This window comes from Esox lucius, chromosome 4, assembly GCF_011004845.1.
Source record: "Esox lucius isolate fEsoLuc1 chromosome 4, fEsoLuc1.pri, whole genome shotgun sequence".
Lineage (NCBI taxonomy): Eukaryota > Metazoa > Chordata > Actinopteri > Esociformes > Esocidae > Esox > Esox lucius.
Genome location: NC_047572.1, coordinates 16,203,222 through 16,226,758, shown reverse-complemented (window position 1 = coordinate 16,226,758; position 23,537 = coordinate 16,203,222). Strand labels below are relative to the sequence as shown.

General features: G+C 47.8%; 1 protein-coding gene across 5 annotated transcripts in view; it reads right to left on the bottom strand.

The window, feature by feature from the left end:
- Positions 1-208: 208 nt before the first annotated feature.
- The window catches only part of tenm2 (teneurin transmembrane protein 2), a 167,902-nt gene continuing 144,573 nt past the window's right edge, over positions 209-23,537 (bottom strand). For 3 of the 5 annotated variants that reach the window (XM_034291908.1, XM_034291909.1, XM_034291910.1), the window contains 25 exons: positions 23,334-23,519; positions 22,858-22,881; positions 18,669-18,815; positions 18,306-18,522; positions 17,863-17,982; positions 17,508-17,769; positions 17,037-17,304; positions 15,893-16,036; positions 14,601-14,850; positions 14,151-14,171; positions 13,752-13,981; positions 10,746-10,900; positions 10,485-10,586; positions 10,143-10,316; positions 9,439-10,061; positions 8,626-8,801; positions 6,614-6,849; positions 6,213-6,509; positions 5,523-6,080; positions 4,882-5,151; positions 4,202-4,612; positions 3,926-4,036; positions 3,432-3,699; positions 3,027-3,157; positions 209-2,755 (listed from right to left, as the gene is read on the bottom strand). In XM_034291908.1, coding sequence (XP_034147799.1) covers positions 2,018-2,755; positions 3,027-3,157; positions 3,432-3,699; positions 3,926-4,036; positions 4,202-4,612; positions 4,882-5,151; positions 5,523-6,080; positions 6,213-6,509; positions 6,614-6,849; positions 8,626-8,801; positions 9,439-10,061; positions 10,143-10,316; positions 10,485-10,586; positions 10,746-10,900; positions 13,752-13,981; positions 14,151-14,171; positions 14,601-14,850; positions 15,893-16,036; positions 17,037-17,304; positions 17,508-17,769; positions 17,863-17,982; positions 18,306-18,522; positions 18,669-18,815; positions 22,858-22,881; positions 23,334-23,519 — 6,119 coding nt within the window. In that variant the 3' untranslated portion in view covers positions 209-2,017. The remainder of the gene's footprint in view (positions 2,756-3,026; positions 3,158-3,431; positions 3,700-3,925; positions 4,037-4,201; positions 4,613-4,881; positions 5,152-5,522; positions 6,081-6,212; positions 6,510-6,613; positions 6,850-8,625; positions 8,802-9,438; positions 10,062-10,142; positions 10,317-10,484; positions 10,587-10,745; positions 10,901-13,751; positions 13,982-14,150; positions 14,172-14,600; positions 14,851-15,892; positions 16,037-17,036; positions 17,305-17,507; positions 17,770-17,862; positions 17,983-18,305; positions 18,523-18,668; positions 18,816-22,857; positions 22,882-23,333; positions 23,520-23,537) is intronic. The other 2 variants (XM_034291912.1, XM_034291911.1) reach the window with 1 other exon arrangement.

Sequence of the window (23,537 nt, the reverse complement as noted above, 5' to 3'; positions counted from 1 at the left end):
GAACAAGGTAATGATTAAATGTTACTAGCATTACCTGGATAGATCCGTAGCTGCGCAGAGAGCAGTGTATGTTCTTCCCTCTGCTCTTCAAGTTTAATCTCCTGTGTCCTGGCACATTGAATGGTTTGAGTGCAAAGACAAACACACAAACACACTGCTTTAGACACACCGACAGACAAGTGAAAAAATGGAAATCAAACTCAAAGCTAATGGATGAAGTAAACAATAACTTTTTATTGATAAGGTTTTCAGAAGAGTCTCTATTCAGTGAGTGTATAAGAATCATCATTATTCCCTCATTATTATTATTCATCAATAATACTGATTTGGTACATTATGACATCCAGTACTGAATTAGCCTCTTCACAGTGACATGAATCAATCCGCTTCTACGATTTTTGGGATCTAGAACAGCAATATCTCTGCATCAAAACAAACGAAAACAGTGGAAAACAACCAACTGGGGATTGATATTGTAGATATTGGGATAGTAGACATGATTAGAGTCACACAACTCTAGAGTAGGTAATACCAGCTAAAGGTTAGCACGTTACAAGCCACTTTTTCAATAGAAATATAAAACGGGATATTCTGAACAATATTCTACTGTGCTGCTGCTGCATAAAGGTAGATCTATACACTGTACATCCAGATAGATTTCCAAAAACAGATTTCACAGTTGTAACGACTTTAAAGTATAAACTGTTTTTTTTTAAACACTTTGTTACATAAATTATTATGTGGTAGTGTGACTAGTATTTGCTCTGGGAGCAAATTCAGAAATGAATACAAAAAAAACATAATTAAAATTTCTTACATAATTCATGAAAAAAAAAAAAAAAAACTTAAAATCCTCTTCATTAAAACTAGTGACTTCTTCCATGATTGTCATTTAGTACTACGAATAATAAATACATGTAAAAAGAATGAAATGAAATAAATAGCTTTTGATAATACCAGTTCTGTATGTATTCTGGACTTGGTGTACCATTGGTGGTTTTATATGGTTTCTGTACAGAAGTGCCTTGGTGAAAATGTCACAATACTACTTGGACTGAAATACACACTGCTTCTACGGCTAGCATACATAACACCCTGAACTGTACTGTAGTAGTCTGACACATCGAGCTAGTACAGTAGTATGACATTCTCCCCACTTTCTAAATAAAAAGGGATATTTTTTTGCAATATCCACGAGTACCTATAGTTTTTTTTTTCAAATTTGTGTCTATTGTGTGTTGTTTTTTTTGTTTACTTTCTTTTGGAGTCTATATGACTTAAAGGATCTTTGTGTTCTGTTGGTCGCTAGGATATGTTGCTGCAGTAGCCGAGAACAGATCTGTGGAGTAGAATGGGAGGCCTGAGACAGTGTGATGACTCGTTGGTTTACATCGTTTGAAGTCGCTACGCTGCGGTGCTTGTCTTCTTCTCTTCAGATCAGTGTTATGGATGACTGGGCCCTGTCGTGGCTCTGCCTCCCTATTGGTCCATTTGCCCTGCTAGTTCATTTCAGAGGCAGGCCGTGGCCAGGGCATCCAGTAGAACACATCTCCACTCCGTTAAGTCTTTCAAAACACTCTCAAAGTGACCCAAAAAATATGGGTGAAAATATCAATATCTTTTTTAAAAAGGGGAATCTTCTTATTAAGCAACAGTGTTTTCAAAGTTTACCAGTGCTTTTTTATTTCTCTAGAGTCTGTTTTCAAAAAAAGGAAAATGTAACATTCGTCTAAATGTTAGATTATTTTGCCATTGGCAGTAAAAGTAATAATAATAATAATATGTTTTTCTAGTAAGTTCTTCTTTTCAAAAGTCCCTGCAGCGTTCTGTGAGAAACCCCGTTTGTTGGTTAATTCTCTGCGGGGTTTTAGAGGAAAAGGGAGGAGGCGGGTGAGAAGAAGGGAGGTAATAAGTAGTAGGGGATGAAAGGGAGAAGTAAAAGGAACAGATGAAGGAGAAGGAGAGTCAGTGAGAGAGAAAGAGTGAGCCAGTCTTCCATCTCAGTCCAGGAAGGCTGTTACCTCTTGCCCATCTCATTCTGTCTCAGGAACTGGATGTTGGTGTTGCTGTCAGCCAGTTCTGGGTATTGTTCCACGGGTAGCACATAGTAACCATCGTACCCCTGTACCCTCCCAGCTGTCAGCAGCTGCTGTCTCTCCCCCTCCGTCCACAGCCGGCTCCCCTCCTTCCCATCCCTGGCTCTCTGCTGTTCCCTCAGCCAGGCTCCAGCCAGAGCCCTCTGCCGGGCTAGCTCCAGCAGCCTCACCCTCTCCTCGTCCGCCACGTCCAGTGCTGGCCCGTACCGCACGCTCAGGGCTAACGATGGCACCGCAAACTCCACCGTGGCGCCGCGCCGTGCGCGCCCGCTCACCGTCACGTTGATCCCGCTCTCCAGTGCCTTGCGCCCGTTGGTCAGCCCCAGCGCCAGTAGATCGTTGTCGGCCGAGCCGACTTTGACGAAGAAGTGGCAGTCTCGTCCGTCCTGCGTGTAGTGCGTTCCGTCCAGGTAGAGGGCTCCATTGAGCACCAGAGCCACCTTCCGGCTGTCCTCATTAGCTATGGAGCTCACCGCCGCCGTCACGCGGCCTTCCTTCAGCGCCAGCATCACTCCGCGACCGATGATGGGCGTTGACGTGCCGAACCAGTGTCCGGGCTTGTCTCGGCGGGCGCGGGGGTCCTTATTGAGGCGACGTCCCTCCAGGGCCATGAAGGCCTGGTTATGGCGTTCAGCAGCCTGCTGGACCCCCGTTATTAGCTACAGGACAGGGGTTAAAGATCACTGGTCAGGTAGAGCAATGATGGGTTTACAGTTATCGTGTATTTAACCTCTGGTTGAGAATGAAGGGCAATAATAACAATAATGATAACACACAGGGAGCTTATATTTTTCTATTTCTATTTTGAAAAAGGGTTTTTTTTTATGTCAAGCTGAATATCCCGTTATTGAGTGTGACCCTGGAGCAATTAAGGTTGAGCGCCTTGGTGAAGGCTAGAATAACTGATGGGGGTGACGGATGTCTTCTCACCTGTCCGTTCTCACAGTTCTGGCTGGCCTGCAGCTCCCAGGGCGGTTCGACAAAGTTCAGGGAGTGATGGGGAAATCCGGGGATGATATTACTGAGCTGGAAACCGAACATCACTAGCCAGCTCTTCACGTCTGGGGAGCATATACAGAAGAATGGAAAAACTTGTTTTCATGCATTTAGCATTCCTCTAGAAGTCACAGAAATATTACAACTTCTATAGGAATTGATGAATGCTATAATAATCTGTGTTGTTTTTTTCATAAGTTTTCTGCGGTTGTCCTTTGAATACAGAAATGAAGAACTTCTGCAGAGAACTTAACATACTGAACAGCCCACTCAGCTCTGTCCTGTCCTTCACCTGTAGTCGTAATAACTATATGGTTCAAGGATCCAAAAACACCATACCTGTGACGTAGTTCTTAGTGTCTAGCACATCGCTGAGGGGGTTGTTGTTCTTGAACATGTACAGGTTGAAAGGCGCTGGGTCCTTGCCGATCTTGGGCCAGGTGACGTAGTCTGGCGAGGCCCAGCGGCCGGCCAGTACATCATAGTCCCTCTGGGTGAAGTGGACCAGCTTTGTCAAGCTGTCATAGAGACCACCGTGGAACCCAATCACCAGCTGGAACTCTGGGTTGGAGTCCAGGTACACCTCCCCGTAAGCTGTGTACTGAACCTGGAAGGCACAGTGACCACAGATGCTTGGTTCAATTCCATAGAAATGTATCACATACGCAGATGTCTGTATTTCTTATCTGAGGAACAATGTCGTCTTCTCCAGGAATCAGTACAGCACTAACTTATCTTTACAACATTCTGACAAAGGATCTTAGGGATATTTAACAACTATGCAAAAACTAAATAAATAATAGTGGTGTTATTTTTATTTCTGCCAGTATTACCTGTTTGATCATCTGTCCGTTGCTGCTGAAGACAGCCAGCGGTGTTCCTGTGTTGTCTGAAGCTATATAATACTCCTCTCCACTACTCACTTCCATGGCAAACAGATGGCCCTGTGGGGAACCGGAACAGACTTCACAAACTCTGGCTAGAAACCCAGAGATTACCATCTAGCGGCTGTATTCTCAACAATCACGCACTCAGAAAAGCTATAGATGCCAATACCATAAGTTTTAGCCTATGAAAGTACACAGTTGATTAATAATCAAATAACCTACCTGCAAGTCATAATACAGTGAAGCGATATCTGAGCTGGAGTGGTTGAATATGTGAGTGACTCTGGTCGGGTGGTTGAGATCGGCATAGAAGAACTGAAGGTGCTGTCCCAGACTGGTCCTGGTGGATACTCTCCGGCCCAGTCCGTCGTAACGGTACTGGATGCTCCATCCTCCCGGCAGCCGGCTGTAAGCTCTAAGAAGCTGGCCCTTGGAGTTGTATTCAAAGACGTCCGAGCCTCGTTGGCTTAGGAAGCCGTCCTCGTCTAGGTGGTACTGCACGTCGCCCAGGCGCGTGATGCGATCGCGAAGGTCGTAGCGAAGTGGCATGAGGCGGGCACTGTTCCCAGGGTTGAGGAGGTGCAGGTTGCCGTTCAGGTCGTAGCTGTAGCGCCACGTGGACCAGTCATTCACCTAAAGGCAAACGGAAAGCAAACAACTTTGGCTTTCCCAGGTTGCTACTAAACTTGTAAAGATATGAAGCGGCTATCAACCCATGTGTGGATGTGGCTCTCAGGGCTTCAATGAAAATGTGTTCTATAGACACCTGTTATTTTTTTGTTATTTTTTTAAAGGTCCCTGTCTAGTGTTCATTTCGGTGGTAATTTTATGAGCTGGACACAGTCAAGAAAATGTAGATCAACACTCATGACTAGAATCAGGCTGGCAGAGTCAAATATCACCTTCACTCCAATGAGCTGGCCATCTCCGTCATAATCATAGCGGTACTGGGTCGTGTTGGCGTACGGCCCTATCTTCAGCTCTCTCTTCACCACGCGTCCCATGCTGTCATACTGTACCGTCATCCAGTACATCAGGGACCTGAAGATCTCATATTGGACCTCTTTAATACGCCCATGGGTGTCAAAGTGCTTGCTGAGCGTCATCACGGCCGTGGTTATGATCTGGTTGATGTCATAGTAGATCACACCAAACTTCCCAAAGTGTTCCACCTGTAGCCAAGACAAAAGTCAAGGGTTAAGAGACACAAATCAAATATTGTACAGAGGGTTCTAGGTCCTAATTTAACTGGTAGACTAGAATAGCTTTTTATTTTCCACTATCAACTGTAACTGATATCCTAGGTTGTGGCTAGATTAGATTTTGGGATGTGACAGAAGTTGGTTTTGGGTTGTGGCTGGAGTTGGTTTTGGGTTGTGACAGAAGTTAGTTTTGGGTTGTGGCTGAAATATGGGCTGGGATGTAACTGGTAAGGAGACATCAAGTTAAGATTACGGTTAAGGTTTTGATTTTGGCTAGAGTTAGAGCAGATTTCGGATGTGAATATGATAGGAAGTAGTAAGTAGTGTAGTTATCTACCCACCTTTCCAGAGATCTCATCATATCTGTAGAGATCCACTGGTAGCGGTGTCTCACTGATGACCGGTTTCATGCTAGCAATACGGAAGCTGTTGTCGTGGTACACATAATCAAACCTAGCGTTCACCATTCCCTCCTCGCTGAAACGATAGATCTGCTTGTCGATCAACGGGCCAATCTTGCGGTAACGTATCGTACTGGAGAACCCGCCGCTCTGCAAGTTCACCATCTTTAGCACCCCAGTCGTCTCGTCGTAGCCAAACGTCACTGCAGTGCTGTCGTAGATAACCTCTGCCAGCTTTGCCAGTTTGCCGTACTTGTAGAGGACGCGCCGGCCGGTGCCCAGGTATTGGATGGCCTGGGGGCGCCCGTCTTCGCTGAAGTCGTGGACGACGGACGCGTTGCTCTCCGGAGGGTTGTAGGTGTTGCGGATGTAACCAACGGAGACGTGCGTGGACATGGTGTGGCGGGCAACGCTGGGCATGGTGACGGCTGTGACCCGCCCGGAAGCGTCAAACTCAAAGATGTACTGTCTCTGGCTCTGCAGGAGAAGCACCATGGACTTGGGAGAGAAGGGGAGACAGATGGAAATGTTAGCATTGCTACTCGCCATCGCCCCCATACGTTCACATACTTCTCACAACCAGTGTGTCATTGCCGCCGGTCATGTCAGGCAGATACTGTCCTGTCTCACCTTAGCCAGGTAGCTGTAACTCCACACCTTGCCGTCTACGAATGACCGCGACACCATGCGCCCCTGGGGGTCATACTCGGTCCTCTCGCTCATGCTGCCCCTCTGCAGCCCCACCAGCTGACCCGTGGTCGAGTATGACACGTTCACCACCGCCAGACTACTGCTAGGCAACCACATCACAGGCCGGCCCTGCGTGTCGTACATGATGCGGAGCATGAACTTGCGGTGGTCGTCGTAGATCTTCTCGGTCCGAGTGTTGCGGTCAAAGTCAATGGAGAGGAGGTTACGACCGTGCGCCTGGAGGAAAACAGAGGCGTCATCTCTACCACACAGTCGCTGACGTGAACTCTACATACTCTACAGATGATACGCAGATAAGAGGTGAGGTGGTCTCGGCTCACCCTCAGCTTCCTGCCGAACATTGTGACCTTTCCCTTCGTCTGTTCCTTGCGTAGCCGCCACTCGATGGAGTTGAGTCCGTTATCCGTGGGCAGGGTGATGTTCCTACGGCCAATGGTTGGGCTGACTGACCCGGCCAGGATGTGGGGCTCAGTGTGGAAGCTGATGCCCATCCCGTTGGCATACATGACCCGCATGGTACCGTTGTTGCACAACTGGTAGCTGTTCCTCACCTGATCTGTAGGGGGCGATTGGGACAAAGAGGGAGAATGGACATCCTGTGAGTTGTTTTTTTTACTGGCTTCTCCCTCCGTTATATTCATGTACAATAAAGAAATAGCAGATTCAATTGAAATGGATTTTTGCTGCCCTTCACAAGCAGAGATCCTTTTTCCTGAACAAAACAATTTGTTGTATCGTTTGTTTGGCAACTTGTCAGTATTGTTTCTGATGAGCAACTCCAGAGTCAATGTGACTCAATAAAATTTAAAGTGCGTCTGATTTATAAAACAGCTTGCAAGTCTGCTGATTGTATCCCCACTCTGTTATTTCAGCGTTTTTATCCCCCTAGTCAGACACACAAACTAACAAAACAAAACAGCCTCTGGAAAGTGATCAAAAAAAGGGTTTGATGCTGAGTAGCCCATGGAAAGTCACAGGGTGATTGAGGGTCTGTTTCTCCTGTTAAATCCCTCTCCCAGAAGCACACTGAACAGCAGCGTGATATCAATGACGTGATTGGAGGTAAGATAACATTTTTGGTCTTCAAAATGCATTTGATTTAATTTACACAAGACAGGGAGTTCACACATACGTACATGCATGTGTACATAAACAAAGCCCAATACAATCACACACAGCCCCATTGAGCCTCCAGCACCATAAATGGCAGTAATCCATAAAGCCAATTTGTTATAAACCTCCAGGCAGCATTTTACCAATGCTTCAAACACACTTAGATGGCTTTCTGTCGACACTGCAGTTGACTAGCATCTCTATCACGACAACGTCTTTGTGATAAAAACAGAGAAGGGGAGAGAGGAAAAGGGAGAGTGAATGAGTGAGAGAAGATCAAAGCGAGACGTCAAAACCAGTGTCTCAGCAGACCAGAACTGCACTGTAACGCACACACACACACACACACACACAGAGACACAGACAAATGCCTTAGATTACTCTTGCTGTTTGCAGTAGATGAATAACTTCTCCCCTTCCTACCCCCTGGGGTGGAGCTCTGGATAGATAGAACACTTTAATAGCCTGAGACACAGCTCACTGCTAATTACACACCAGAACAAGTCTGCGGTCTAGTTGGAAGGTAAGTTCAAGTTTGACTGTGATAGCGATGCTAACACCCGACAGTCTGCCACTCTGATCCACAGTGCGCGTATCTTTGCGCCATGGGGTGTGTATATGAGTGTGGGTGTCCCACCTAGCATTATGGTGTGTGTGTGTGAATCCTCATTGAAAATACAATCTTAGCAGCTTGAAGTCCACAACGTAAAGGGGAAGCAGAGGTGTCACAAACCTTGTCGCATTCGGGCTTAAACGAGCTCCGGAGGGGCCTGGGTGAATTCAGATATATTTCCTTACTTTCAAAATGTGCCAAGAATAGTCCTTAAACCATTGTTTGGGGATTTCTGTATGCTCCCTGACTGTCTAGCTTGCATTCAGACGAATATCAGCAAGCTGGACACAGTCACGAAACAATGAACGTATAATTTGGTTTTAGTCATTTTATTCAAGTATATTGAGTTTGTTTTTACCCATACCATCTGTGGCCCGAATTGGGCTCCCTTACTGGCTGGATCTTAGAGATCAGCCAATTAAAACCAGTGATATTGTCATCCACCCATGCCATATGCTTCCATTGATGTCACATTTTAAGGAGTTACGGAACTACACAGTTTGGCAGAGAGAGGTAAGGCCGGGGGGGCCAGATTACCTTACACTATGTCCTCTACCTTGCACCACTGTGTGTGTGTTAGTCAGTGTGTGTGTGTGTTAGTCCCACCTTGCACCACAGTGTACGAGGCCTCCACTGACGAGAGGTTAGTGATAACGGTGAGGTCATCCTCCCTGTTGGAGCTCTCTATGTCGATATTGATGGAGCGCTCTATCTCCCTGTGCAGGCTGCTCACCATGCCAGTCGGGTAGGTAACGTTGGTCAGACGGCCCTCACTGTCATACCTGGAGAAAGACATAGAGGTCACTGGACTGTCACGCCTCACAAGAGACAGACAACTAGTGAAAAAGGAGCCTTTAATACATATGATTTTAGTGTCATTTACGGTCTTCAGCGGCTTTCTTTGGCACAGGGGAATACAAAAACATTTTCAAACATTCAGACGTGATTCTGTTTGGTGTGGAAAGAAGGTAAGGAGTCTGTCAGTATGCCTCTGTGTTGGAGACCTGTCCCAGGTGAAGTCCTCTCCACTCGAACATCTTGAAGAAGGGCATCAGTGTTCGAATAGCTGGTCTCTGTGAATACCTCTGAGAACTGTAACACACGTGTGTGTGTGTGCATGAGTGTGCGTCGTGAGTGTTTGGGAATGATTTAAACTCCAAGGTAGCATCTGTCAGTCCTGTGAGCTCTCACTGGAGAATAAATTGAGGATGCAGTGACAGAAGCTACCTCCAGGTGCCAGCATTGAGCCATGATTAAAACCGCTAGGTGTGTGCCACACATTCCCTGAGCTCTGCCACGAACCAGTACAGAAACACATGCAAAATACAGACTTCCTGTAGGGATGAAGGATCTGTGTATAAGGTGTTACGTTGAAGAGGTAACCCTAACAACATGAACACACAGAAAGATTCCACTCACTGATAGAAGGTTGTCCAGCCGGTCTCGTCCGCCTTGGTGGCCAGCAGTCCGGTACTCCCGGAGTAACCCAGCAGCGCTACCTCTTGTCCCTGGGCGGAGACGCTCCTCAGCCCCCCGGCGGGTTCCAGAGCGAGGTTCACCATCTGATTCTCGGGGAGCAACACCAGCCTGAGCAGGCCCTGTCCGTCCCGTCTTACCCTGGCCGTGTTGTTGCAGTTGTCCACCACGGTGGCGAGCTCTCCGTCCGGCCCGTAGGTGAAGTTGTACAGGGGCTCGCCCGTCACCAGGCTCACCGTCTGCAGGTGCCGACCTTCGCCGTTGAACACGTAGAGCTCCTGTTCCCGCGGCGACGCCACCTCGTACCGTCCCGCTGTCGGCCCTGACCCCGCCCCGGAGGCGGACAGCCCGGGCCGGTTGGCTCGTACGGCTCTGATGCGTATGCTGTTGAGGTCAGCGATGTAGACTGTCCCGTCGGGAGAGACGGCGAGCGAGGCGGGGGAATTGAGGCCGGCGTCCGGCGCGTAGCCTTCGTCGCCGTAGAAGCAGTTGCAGTTGACGTCGTTCTTGCAGTCACATTCGGAGGCGGCGCCGGCCAGAAGAGAGATCTCGCCGTTAGCAGACACCTGAGAGAGAAAGCCAGGAAGGTTAGGAACCGAGGGTAGGACTTCCGAGAAACGTTTTCAGAAACGGACGGGCCGTCGCACCTGTCGGACTCGGTTGATTTTCTTCTCGTCTGTCTCAGCGATGTAGAGGATGCCGGTGTGAGACAGGGCAATGGCTGTAGCGCTCTCCAAGGCAGCGTGGATAGCCAGCTTACTCAGAGTGTAGTCTATGCCTGGAACCTGGCAATGCATAGGCCGGCCCGCTATAATGCTCACCTAGGGGGCCATAATGTCACGATCTTTATGATCCGTATCACAACATAGAAACAAACTAGCTCAATGACATTACCATGGTAACATCCCCAACATCACTCATCTGGTCATCTGTATTTTTATGACGTTAGACGCTTGTGTGTTGATGAGTGATTGATGTGTGGGGCTCACTTGGTGGTTCTCTGTGATGCGAAGGATGACATTGTTCTCCAGAATGTACAGGGAGTTATCCATGGGGTTCACAGCCAGGTCTGTGGGCCACTCCAGGCGCACCTGATAAACACAGCAGGAAACCAAAGCAGACAACGTCGTAATGGACACTAGATTAAACATAGATTACATCTGACACAGACCCAGTTATTTTGAACCGCGCGTGTTTTTAACATTCAACACTTTGCCTAAACGTACTCCAGTCTCTCCCTCTCTTTGTACCTGGCTGACGTCCATGCTGGTGTCACAGCTGAGAGGTCTGACTGCAGTCAAGTCATTTGCTCCCAGGAGAGTGGAGATGATCCCGTTCTGGTCAACCTTTCGGATCATGGTGGCGTCAACAAAATACATCAGACCATACTTATCTACAGCGATACCTGGAGGAACACACAGAAACAGACAACCACATCAACGCCGTCAGATCCCAGTCAAGACTCATGTCCTCTTAAGTTTAAACAAAGCAGGAGACAAGGAACATTTAGAGAGCGCATTCCTTAGACTGACAAGGATTTACAATGGAGAAGGAGAACTGACCCAACTCCCCCAGCACAATAATACTACAGTGAGACCGGGGGATCCAGTGACACTGTGGCTCTATTGCCAGCTAAGTTCACTCCAATTGCTCGAGGGGTGCAACGAAGAGACTACAGCAAGCCAGTGACTCTGCCCCTTGAATGGCTTTGGAGAGAGGACATCCCAGTGGAGATGGGAGCCCACTTGGCAAGGCGGCAAGGGTGGACAGCATCAAGCCTTCCCATTCACCTTCACACCCCTGGGCCAGACTACACTTAATCATAGACCGTGCTGAAGAGTCTTTAGTAGACACTTGAACGTTTGCACTGAGTCTGCATTTCTAACCTTAATTGGCAGATAATTCCACAGGGGTGGAGCTCTATGAGTTGGAAGCCCCGCCTCCGACTGTTCGTTTAGAAATTCTAGTTACAATTAGAAGTCCTGCATCTTGAGATCATGGGTTACATGTTGGTATGTATGGCTGGATCAAATGGCTTGGTGAAGAATTTGTTGCATCGTATATGTTTCAATATATTGCTGGACACAGCAGACGCATTTGTTTATTTGTACAACTTTTCCATATCACTCATAACAACTTTGTGACAACTGCTGATGTAAAAAGGGCGTTATAAATACATTTCTTTGATTGATTGATTGAGTTTTTGCATCCGTCAACCTTGTAACTTTCAACACTTTTGCAAGTCCGTGTCCACGCAGTTTGTCTTTTCTGTTTTTTAGCAAGCTAAAAGTTTAATATATGTCTCTGGGAAGTGACGGCTGACATGGTGAACTCCTCTCAGCCCCCATATCATTCATCAGTTGAGATGTCACTTCTGTCACTGTCACACACACAGAAGAATGGATAGACAGTTGTGTCGGCTCTTGAACACACCAACCTAAATATAACACTCCCAGACAGTCTGATGTTCACACAGACATGCGGACTGATATACTTTTTGGTAGGAATATGAGACAGAGAGACAGAGAGGGGAGAGGCTGATTGGAGAGAAAGGAATAGCAGTGATGGATAGAAGCAATGCCAGGGAACAGATGGAGGAGAGGACGAGGGGAGGGAGGGAGGGAGAGAGGGAGGGAGGGAACAAGTTGTCTTTGAACTGGAAAGTTGTAGCACATAGGGAGAGCAGGGGCAGGGAAATGAAAGCGATAGGCCAGTGACAGACAGGAGCTGTAGGGAGGGATGAAATATATACAAAGAAATAGAGGGAGAGAGGGGGAGGAAAAGGGAGAAAGACAGAGAGAGATGGAGGGAGAAAGCGACAGGGGGGGGGGGGGGTTGTGAAGGCAAGCCAACACTTACATCAGATACTTTCAGAAATATCCACAACATCTCTTATCAAAAACTTTCTGGTATACAATATGACTGGACCAACGGCCCCAGATGTTCCTTTAACCCGTTTGAGAGATACTCAGATAGAATCTTCTGCACACTAACATGCTACGGGTCGCCGTTTGGAAAGTAAAGCTAAATCCCCTTTTTTTGGCAGCAGCGAAAACACAGCACGTTGGAAGAGCACTACAAAAGAACCCTCATGGAAGGTTTCACACACCACTTCATAGAACCCCCCCCCCTCATAATCCCTCAAAGTCTCCCATCAATGCCAGGGGAGTGGCCTGAACTGCAGAGTCCAAAGCAGCTCTCAGGGGCCAGTTTGGGAAGTCCATTAAGCAATGGGCACAGGATCGCAATTCTCCACCTTGTAGAAGGCAGAGTTGAAGTCCATGGTGTTGGCACCTCTCAACACTGTCCGTGGTCACTTTCCCATCAGGGAGACAAAGACCATCTGTTTACATTGTGATATTGAGCGGCCGAGGTTAAAAAGCTAAGTGCTAAAAGCATCCATATGCTTCAGGTTAGCAAAGCGGCACTCTTCACTCTTTTGGGTAAAAAAAGACATCAGTTCATGTCACTTCCTGTAAGGTCAGGACCAGTCCAGGGTCATTCTACCTGAATAGTTTGGAATACAATATAGTTGAAATCTTTTCCAAGGTCTTCAATAGCCTCTTTAAACTTCATTATTAAACAGAGCACTATACTGTTAACAAAACATGTATTTGTGCCTTCCCTTGTTTCAAGGTCAAAGTTCCCTTTTGTGGCCCCTCAATTGTTCCCCAAACAACAAAAACACTTTCCACAACTTTAAAATACCAATGAGACATTGACCATTGTGCATCTGAGAGGGAGAGATAGAGAGAGAGGGAAAGAGAGAGAGAGAGAAAACTGGGGGCAGAGACGGGGCAAGCTGACAAGAGTGGGCTGGCTTTGTATCTGCTTGACGGGAGACGAACACACACACACACACACACATATGCAAACACACACACACTCACACACACACTGAAGAAATGTGACAGGGTGACATCTTTGACAGTTTGGTGTCAGAGCGCTCTTCTTTTATATCCTCGCTCCATCACATCACTGTGCGAAATCGTTCTAGAGCGGCTTCAGCTGTAATCTAGTTAATAACCTCCTTCAGGTTCTGCCCTGCTTTACTTTCACCAACAAATGGACCATAAGTTTCATCATCAGTGTTCTGTCGGGAAACAGGAAGTGTACTCTACGTCCACTGGGTAAACCCGTTGACGATAACCTCGTCAATGTGGACAACGCTATGTTCCTGTAGCTCCACTAACGAGGGGATGTCCATGGCTCAGTCCCAAAGGTATCCCGTGTGCGTGTTCTCCTCGGCAACTCACCTTTGGGACTCATCAATGTGGCCTCAGTGGCTTTCCCTCCGTCCCCACAGCGCTCGTCGAAGGGTAGACACTGCTCCCCTGTCCCGGCAACCACCTCTGCGTTTTCAGACAGCATGCGCCCCCCTGTCAGCGAGTACACGCGGTAGATACGCCGCGAGTTGGTGTCTGAGATAAACAGCCCTCCCGTTACGGGGTCAACGGCCAGGAAGTACTTATGAGTGGGGTTGTTACTGTGGGACAGGGAGAGAACAATAGAGCTGCTGTCATTTTGATTGGAGACAAACACTTCAGATTAGAACGATACTTCCCAGGGTGCAATTAGAAAATTCTTAAATTAAGGCTTCTGTTTCAGTTTTGTGCTAGGAAATTGTAATTCAGTAAAGGACTTAAGCATCTTACCTGTGCCTAAAGTCTTTGTTCCTTTAAGGGATAAACAGACAGAAAAAACAACAACACAGAACAAATGTTAATGCTGTGTTTCTCAGGAAACAGGGCAAGATAGAGGAGAGACAGTAAGCTGTGAAGCGGTGTTGGGAACAGTAAAGTTAAATATGTATAAAAACACCCTGGAGATCTAAGATCTAGAGCAGTGTATAATTCTACTTCAATCACTCCGTCCCCAGAGCTATCCGTGCTTTCATTACAACCTCGCTGGATCTCATCCAACACGTTCTACACACAACTTAACTCCTCAATCCTGTCTCCATTCTATTCACTCCTCCCTCTCTGACTCCTTGTCATTCCCTTCCTTTTCCCTCCCTCTCCCTCCTCCCCTCCCTCCCTCCCTCCTCCCCTCCCTCCCTCCCTCCCTCCCTCCCTCTTCCCCTCCCTCCCTCCCTACATCCGTACCGTAATTCCAGTATGCTCGTGGTATTGAGAGAGGGATAGACCCTTCGTATGAAGTTCAGGTCTCCCACGTAGAGGCTCCCATCAATGCCTGTTGCCAAGGCCACGGGGGCCAGCAGCTTGTTGCCGTCGGCGATGCCATTACAGCTGGGGCAGGAGATGGAGCGGCGACGTCCGTTCCCCATCACACTGCTGATCACAGGGGGCTGCTGGGAGATGAATACGTTCTCACCGTTCCCCTTATGGAGGATACCTGGAACAGATGGAGAAAGAGGACAGAGACTGAGTAGATGAGAAGTGGGAGGAAGGGAGGTGGGCGAGGACAGGAGAGAGGAGAGAGGAGAGGAGAGGAGAGAGGAGAGGACAGGAAAGAACTGAAAAGGTGGGAGGGGAGGAGATAATAGAGGATATGAACAGGGGAGAAGATAGAGGAGATGATGTAGGGGCAGAGGAGAAAGGAGAGGAGCTAGAAAGAGGGGACAGGAGAGGAGGTGGGAGGATAAGACTGGACAGGAAAGATGTGCGCGGGTGATAGGGCAGGATAGAACAGGAGAGAGAAGAGAAGGCGAAAGGAGAGGACACAGGAGAGAGGAGGTGGGAGGAGAGGACAGGAGAAGAAAGGTGGAAGGCGAGGACAGAAGAGAGGAGGTGGAATGATGGGACAGAAGACAGGAAGTTGGAAGAGAGGAAAGGTTAGGAAAGAGGAGAGATGGGAGGAGATGAGAAAGGACATTAGGTAGGAGGAGAAGACAATAGAGACATAGGAGGAGATAGGAGGAGTGGTGGAAGGAGAGTGCAAGAGAGAATATAGGAGGTTGGAGGAGAGGACGAGAGGGGAGAGGAGATGGGAGGAGAGGAGAAAGGAGATAGTAGGAGTGAACAGGAGAGGAGAGATGAGTTGGGAGGAGTGGACAGTAAAGAGTGGTGGGATTAGACAAGAGAAGCGGGGAGGTGGGATGAGAGGACAGGACAGGAAAGAGGAGAGGAGGTGGGAGGAGAGGAAAGGACAGGAAAGAGGAGAGGAGGTGGGAGGAGAGGAAAGGACAGGACAGGAAAGAGGAGAGGAGGTGGGAGGAGAGGACAGGTAAGAGAGGAGAAGAGAGATGACTTCACACTGGTCCATTGGACCTCGATCAGGAGAGAGAAGGGATTCATTCATTTGTTTTATGTAAAAAACATTAATTCAGCCATGAAAAGTGTTAGTGTGTTTGTGTTAAAAGCGCGTGGAACAGTAATCTGAAGACACTTGTGTGTGCGCTTGCATGTTAGTGTGTGTCTGTAATACTGAAACATACTGCTGCCTGTGTTGAGAATATGGTGTTTATCCAGAGACCAGCCTCCCAGATTAGAAGGGTCCAGTTCAAAACCCTGCAGCACTGCTGTCCTCTTCTCCCACAGGATCAGACTGATACACGACTCATACTCATATCCCACAGACACTATGGAGAGAGAGGGGAGGTGGTGGAACAAAAGAAAGTAAGAATTTGTAATGTAGACACTGAAAACTGAAAGCTAAGACGGACAAACACAGACAAATGAAATAAAAGAAGCTGTTCTAGACGGTCTATTTGGAATATTTCTATTTACAGCTGCCCAGAAGCTAACATACAGAAGAAGACCGACGAGAGCGGCACAGCTGGTACTCTTTATCACCTGTCACTGTCCAGACCAGACCACCAGACCCCTAACACCTTGTTAAGGCCATAACCCAATTAACAACCTCAACAAGGCATCAAATCAATTAAAAATATGCTAATTCCAGACCGAGTGGGTGTTGGGTTCCCCGCCCCAGCAGGCTGTTCTGTGACAACTAAGAAGTGTTGTCTTGGTGACGGATATTTTTTTTTGCCATTTTGCTACAGTGTTGACATGTTGTCATATCATTGACATGTTGTCATGAATTAAGATGAATACCCATCTGGGTTGAAGGCAGTCTGGAAAGGCAGCTAGCTGTAGTTAGGTGCATTAAGAGAAACATTACGGGCCGATCAAAATAAACCAAATCAAAGCAAAAGTAGAACACAGTAAAAAATACTACAGAACGGACATGTTATCTAATCAATCAGCTATTGTAAATTGAAGCAATAGTGTGCGTGTGTGTGTTTGTGTGTGGGTGTGTATGCAGCCAGTGTTTTCTTTCTAACAGATGACAGACTTGACACTCGTAGCCCAGGGAGGAGGTTAAACACTCGTCTCCTCCAGTCACTCAGGCGGAACCGCGGCAGCAGGAACGTGTTGAAGGGTTATTAGCCGTCAAGCAGAGTTAGCGGTTAGCAGAGTTAGCGGTTAGTGAAGCGAGCTGGGGACCTTTAGACTCTCCGAGCTATTTCTGTTACCTCCCTGTCCTGCGGCTGAGCTCTTGAACACACACCCAAATGCATGGACACACACGTGCGCGCAAACACACGTACGAGCACGCGCACTAACACACACACTCACCGACAGCTTCGGAGAGCCCGTAGACTTTTTGTCCATAGGCATCTGTTTTGTCCCAGATGTAGACATAAGCTAGGTTGGGTGAGGCATGGAACCACTTCTGGAACAGATGTCCCTCCACAGCCACCATCAGATGGACCTTCAGCAGGCCTGAGGACACCATTGCTGGGGTCATCGTCACCTTCAGCAGACTCTGATAGCCGGATGTCCTGGAGCTCAGATAGCACAGCTTCAGACTGGTGCCGGGAACGTCTATCATCTCATGAAGCACCTGCAGAAAGAGATGGAGAGACACTGGTTAAAGGAGGGATGAGGAGGAAGCCGAAGGAGGGCACGAGGAGAGACTGAGGGACAAAAAAATAAAATAATGATGTGCGTCACAGACTTGTCCCTGTCTCAGGATGGAGAGAGGAATGAAGAGGGGAGAGGCCAGGCGAGGAGGGGACGTGAGATTAGAGGAGGAGGAGCTTTTACCTGAGTCTCAGGGATAATAGGCTTGTCTCCGGGTCTGGAGGAGAAGAACGATGACAGAGGCGAGGAGACGACCACAGGGTCCGGTCGCAGGAAGCCGCTTAGGTCACATCCTGGGATGGTGTTCTCCTCTGTCTTCATCACCAGCGTATCCATGGCATAGAAATGACTCCACGGCAACCACACGGTGCGATCCTGTGTGAGGAACGGAGCGCGCTCAAACTTCAGGGTCAGGGAGGCGCCACCGTTTGCTAGCAGGTCAAACCTGGAGCAGAGGAGGGAGAGTTAGACTGTTACTGACCGGGTGAAACCAGAATAGGATAAGAGCGTGTGCTCTTTGTGTGTGTATGATACATACGTTCCGTCCTGTCGTGTGAGGGTGTATCCGTAGTGGGGATATTTGACGAAGGAGACATTGACGCCAACCAGGGGAGTACCATCTGTTGTTAACACCTGACCTCGGATCAGAGACACCAAGCTGAGAAAAAAAGAGATGGAGGGACAGAGAGAAAGAGAGGGAAGGAGAGATCGAACGAGTGGGCGAGAGAGACAGATAGGGAGAGTGGGAGAGAGACAAATAGTGAGGAAGAGATACAAAGAGGGAGGGTAGAGACAGAGAGAGAGTAACAAAGAAAAATACAAATATTAATATCTGTATAAACGCAAAAGAAATCTGTGGTCTACTGCATGACCAGTAAACCTCAACTAAGGATTGTTCCTGGTTACAGCCCTAAGTCGTGCTGTATTCTTCATGTACCAATAACCTCCGGGGCTAAAGGTTAAATAGCATCACGCACTCACCTGGCGTTGAAGGGGTTTTCTCCAGGGATGATGTGTGTGCTGTCCCGTCCCACCAGCATCTTGACCCTGTCGTAGAAGGACCTCACCCGGGGTTGGGACAGAGACAGGGGGCTCTGCTGGATCACTTGGAGAGGGTCTACGGCGCCGCGGCACAGGGGGCTGTTCTGACACGGACTCTGTATACAACAGTCAGGATCCATACAATCCGTCAGACCATCTGGACGGGGGGAGAGAGGGGGGGAGAGAGGGGGGAGAGAAGGGGGAGAGAGGGGGGAGAGAGGGGGACAGGGGAGCAGACTGAGTGCATGTCAAAACGCCCATACCGCCACCAAACGTTTTACAACACTTCCAGCCAGTAATCACCTCCTTCGTTGTCCGTGTTGTCGGCGCACAAGGTCTCCATGGCGACGCTGCATCCGGTGCCCCTCCAGCCAGTCTGGCATTCACAGTGCCAACTCTGCTGTCCCATGGTACACAGGCCATTGCCGTTGCACAGGTTAGGACAGCCGTCTGGAGGGGGGGGACAGACATACTTTAGGGTCTTTTTCACGCTCGCCTGTCACAAACCGGGTCCCAGTCAGCCTAACGATTGCGTGGTAAAGCGTTCTCCCGGGCCACACTGATCGACCGCACGGCAAATCAATTGGAACTCCGCAGGGCATGTTTTAATGACATTATCCACGTTGTGAACCAGGTGACTTGCGATGGATTGCACGCAGATGGGGGAATGGAGGACTGGAAGGTCCTACGCATTGCGACGGAGGGCAAGCGCAGCCCCCTGAGACGTGAGCTGCCATGCAGGCGGGTGATGAAACACAGAGGTGAGTGTTCAACCATCCCCGGGTTTCCTCATTGGTCATGTGGTCCGGAGGGTGCAACGGAAGAACCTTTGGACGGAGGAACCAGCCGCCATGAGAGGACCTAAAACGTGTCCGCCACAAAAGGCCACCAAATCAACCCAGTGATCTGTTTTCAATTCACCTCTAATTTATTTGATTGACCTGCAATTCATGTGATTGACCTCCATTTCCTCCCACGGACTTGACTCGTAATTAATGATAATAATTAATTGTTTACCTGGAATTCACGCAACGTCACAAGGTCCACTGATGGCTTCCTAATGACACCATATAAACAGACCAGCTATGTGCTGTTCCGCCCGATAATATCCCAGCATCCAGTTGTGTGTGTGTGTGTGTGATTCTGTATGTGTGTGTTTGAGAGATTCTGTATGTGTGAGCGTGTGTGTGTATGTGATTCTGCGTGTGTGAGAGTGTGTTGATCCAGAACCATAAAGGGTAAAAGAGTGTTTGCCATGATTGTCTGTTTAATAGAGTTGCCATTTTAAGCAGGCCAGCACTTATGAAGAGCAAGGACAGCAAAATCTATATATGGCATTGATCGTCTAACCTAGCCAGGAAGCCCGGCAGGCTGGGACGCAGGTCTGCTCCGTAATGCCAGAATCCCAGTCGATTCCCCTCATACTAACCAGAATAAAATGGAATTTCAGAAACGATTTACTCCACTCTCCTCAATAATGTAGTTGAATGCTGACAAAAATCCCCCCTTAGAAAGTATTTGGTTATGCATATGTGTGTATATGTGGGTGAGAGGAGAAAAGGAGAGAATGTATGTATATATGTGGGTGAGAGAGAGATCAGAAGGAGAGGTGGAGGAAGACAGAATTATGAATGCGCCGCAGACAGCAGGATCTCATGGAGAGACGGAGGGAAAAAGTTTTCGAAAGAGAGGTAGAGGGAGAGAGTTGAGAAGAAGAGATGTAGATGGAGAGAGTTAAAAAGGACAGAAAGGTACAGAGAAGTAGACGTTTCGCCCCAAAAGAAAGTTGGTTTCATTCCCAAGTAGCAGTGTCAGCATCACGGAGCTACGTGTTCTCTAAAGGTCAGTTAAAAAAGGTTAAAGACATTCTTCCTAAACAAGTCAGCCTGCTGCTTCATGGAGGGAACTGACAGGACACAGCACACTACGACAAACCAGCACAAAACTCTCTTCTCAATCAGAAATCTATTCATCTGTGTTCTCACCGCCACCGTCTCTCCCTTCCCCTCATCCTCCTCCTTCATTTGACATTCAAAGGGGTTTTATTGACATGCCCAAGAAAATAACCAAAAAAAGTTCATTCATCAGAATTCAGAAATATTTCACCATCAAAATGTTTCAGAGAAATTACATTACTCAAAAACTGAAATGTGGTGACAAATACTACAATACTGCAAATTCTCTATTTTGTAGCCGTCCAGTTTGATCAGTGTTTTGGTCTGATTCTTTCAGTGTGTCAAATGGGTATCTTATGATTTTCTCTGTTTGGTTCTGTGTAATTGTACGGCTAGCTTATAAAAGGCTCTTCATGTGGTTAATCTCCCTGCAGATGAAGGCTTTGTCCTGAAGGGTTTAGGGAATCACGTTCATTCAGCTGTTTGTGGATTAGCATTTTTTGGGGATTTTGATAAGAAGTGGGTATAGTCATATTTCAGGTCTGTATGCGTTATTTAGGGTTTTGTGTTGTATTCTGAAGACATTTTGGCAGACGTTTGCATGCCGTCTAAATTAGGTGTTTGTCCCATTTTGTGAATTCTTGTTTAGTGAGCGGACCCCAGACTTCACAACTTATCTCCCCTTTCCCTTTCTCTCGCTACCCCCCCCCCCCACCCCCTTGTCTCCTGGGTCCTAGTAGTGAAAGCCATCCTATTACCTTTAGTAGGACAGAGGACACTCCAAAACATCCATTGGGATATGTAGTCTTCTGCTCAATTCAGTTTGTCTGAGTGAGAATGGATGTCACAGTTAACTCCCATCCCTTGGGTTTGTGGGAGTGTGTGTGTATATATATATATATTTGTGTGTGTGTGTGTGTGTGGGGGGGGGGGTTATATGTCAATGTGTCTCTGTGATCTATGTAAAGTGGAAAAGTTTGTGATTCAAAATTGGGTTGGACTGTAGTTACATAAAGGTGGACAAGAAGCAATATAGAGTTGCCCTAGTTTCTTCAGATGAAAGGAAGAAACAGGTTTTATTCTCTCTTCACACACACACACACACACGCACACACGCATACACACACAGTCTTAGACGCACAGACCAAATGAATGTACACACTCTGAGACACTTAAACACATTGTTCTGGATTCCCCCACTGACCAGTTAGTGTCAATGCTTCCATTATGAAAGTATTGTAATGTTTCCAGATGTTCTCCACTAAAGGTGCGTCTGTATTGAACTAATCCACCAGAGGTTCATGATGTATCCAACCTGACTTGGACTGAGGGATTGCCCCCTTTGCCCTAACCTTCCTGACCCCTTGGCAGTCATCATGATCCTCTTAACCTAGAAACCTGGAAAGGTGTCTGTGTGGTTGGGAGTGGTAACCCCTGGTTACAGTGGCTGTGGATGGTAACTCTGGTTACAGTGGCTGTGGATGGTAACTCTGGTTACAGTGATAGTGGATGGTAACCCCTGGTTACAGTGGTTGTGATTGATAACCCCTGGTTATAGGGATTGCGGATAGTAAACCCTGGATACAATGGTTCTGGATGGTAACTCTGGTTACAGTGGTTGTGGATGGTAACTCTGGTTACAGTGGTTGTGGATGGTAACCTCTGGTTACAGTGATTGTGGATGGCAACTCTGGTTACAGTGGTTGTGGATGGTAACTCTGGTTACAATGGTTGTGGATGGTGACTCTGGTTACAGTGGTTGTGGATGGCAACTCTGGTTACAGTGGTTGTGGATGGTAACCCCTGGTTACAGTGGCTGTGGATGGTAACCTCTGGTTACAGTGGTTGTGGATGGTAACCTCTGGTTACAGTGGTTGTGGATGGCAACTCTGGTTACAGTGGTTGTGGATGGTAACTCTGGTTACAATGGTTGTGGATGGTAACTCTGGTTACGGTGGTTGTGGATGGCAACTCTGGTTACAGTGGTTGTGGATGGTAAATCTGGTTACAGTGGTTGTGGATGGTAACCCCTGGTTACAGTGGCTGTGGATGGTAACCCCTGGTTACAGTGGCTGTGGATGGTAACCTCTGGTTACAGTGGTTGTGGATGGCAACTCTGGTTACAGTGGTTGTGGATGGTAACCCCTGGTTACAGTGGTTGTGGATGGTAACCCATGGTTACAGTGGTTGTGGATGGTAACCCCTGGTTACAGTGGCTGTGGATGGTAACCCCTGGTTACAGTGGCTGTGGATGGTAACCCCTTGTTCTTATACCCCACAGAATGTATTCTACATATAGCTGGATACATAGACAGGCAGATGGACGGACAGTCAGACAGATAATTGAATAGGTTTTGTAGCTAGAGAGAAAGACAGACAGACAGAAATATAGACAAATAAACAGGAAGACATACAGATAGACAGACAAATATACAGACAGATAGATATACAGATAGATATACAGCACGGAGTCTACTGAGCCAAGCTTACCAACGCCATCCAGCCAGCCCCATACCCACAGACGACTAGCAGCGACTAGCTACCCACTACGAGGCAACACAAGAAGCTAAACGCTGAAAACCAAAATACAGTTTTACCTTTGTCAACCAAGTCCCACATGTCTGCATTGAGAGAAAACGTGCAGAGGTTGAGAGAGTGGCGTCATGAAAAACGTAAAGGGAAGGGCTTTCAAAGGCAAGCACATGCACAAAGAAAGAGCAGCAGGCAGGCAGACGACTGAGGAGGAGTTTTGACTTGTGAAAGCCGCGACATACAAAGCTGCCCTAGTTTCTGGAGGGGAACAGAGAGTTGGAAGAGATCCCAAAGTGATGTTCCCACACCCCACTGTGTTTCTGACACCCGCGTATAGTCAGGGAAAAGCACCGCTCGGCAGAAATGGTGAAAGGGAAATGAAACTTGTTGTTTCAAAGCACTATGGGTAAATCAAAATAGTGAGGCATTCCATCCATCTATCCTGACACTGACGACAGCTTGGCAGTCAGTCACGTGCACACACACACACACACACACACACACACGGACGCACACACGCGCTCCCTCCCTCCCTTCCTACCGATGGTACAGTGTTCTCCGTTCCAGCCCTGGTGACACAGGCACTTTCCATCCTTGCAGGTTCCGTGTTTGACACAGAGGGGATTACAAACTCGCTGGTCGCACCCGGCGCCGGTCCAGCCCTCCTCACAACGACAGGCTCCGCCCATACAGACCCCGTGGGTCCCGCAGTCCACAGAACACACCTCTGCAGGGCGGGAAGGCA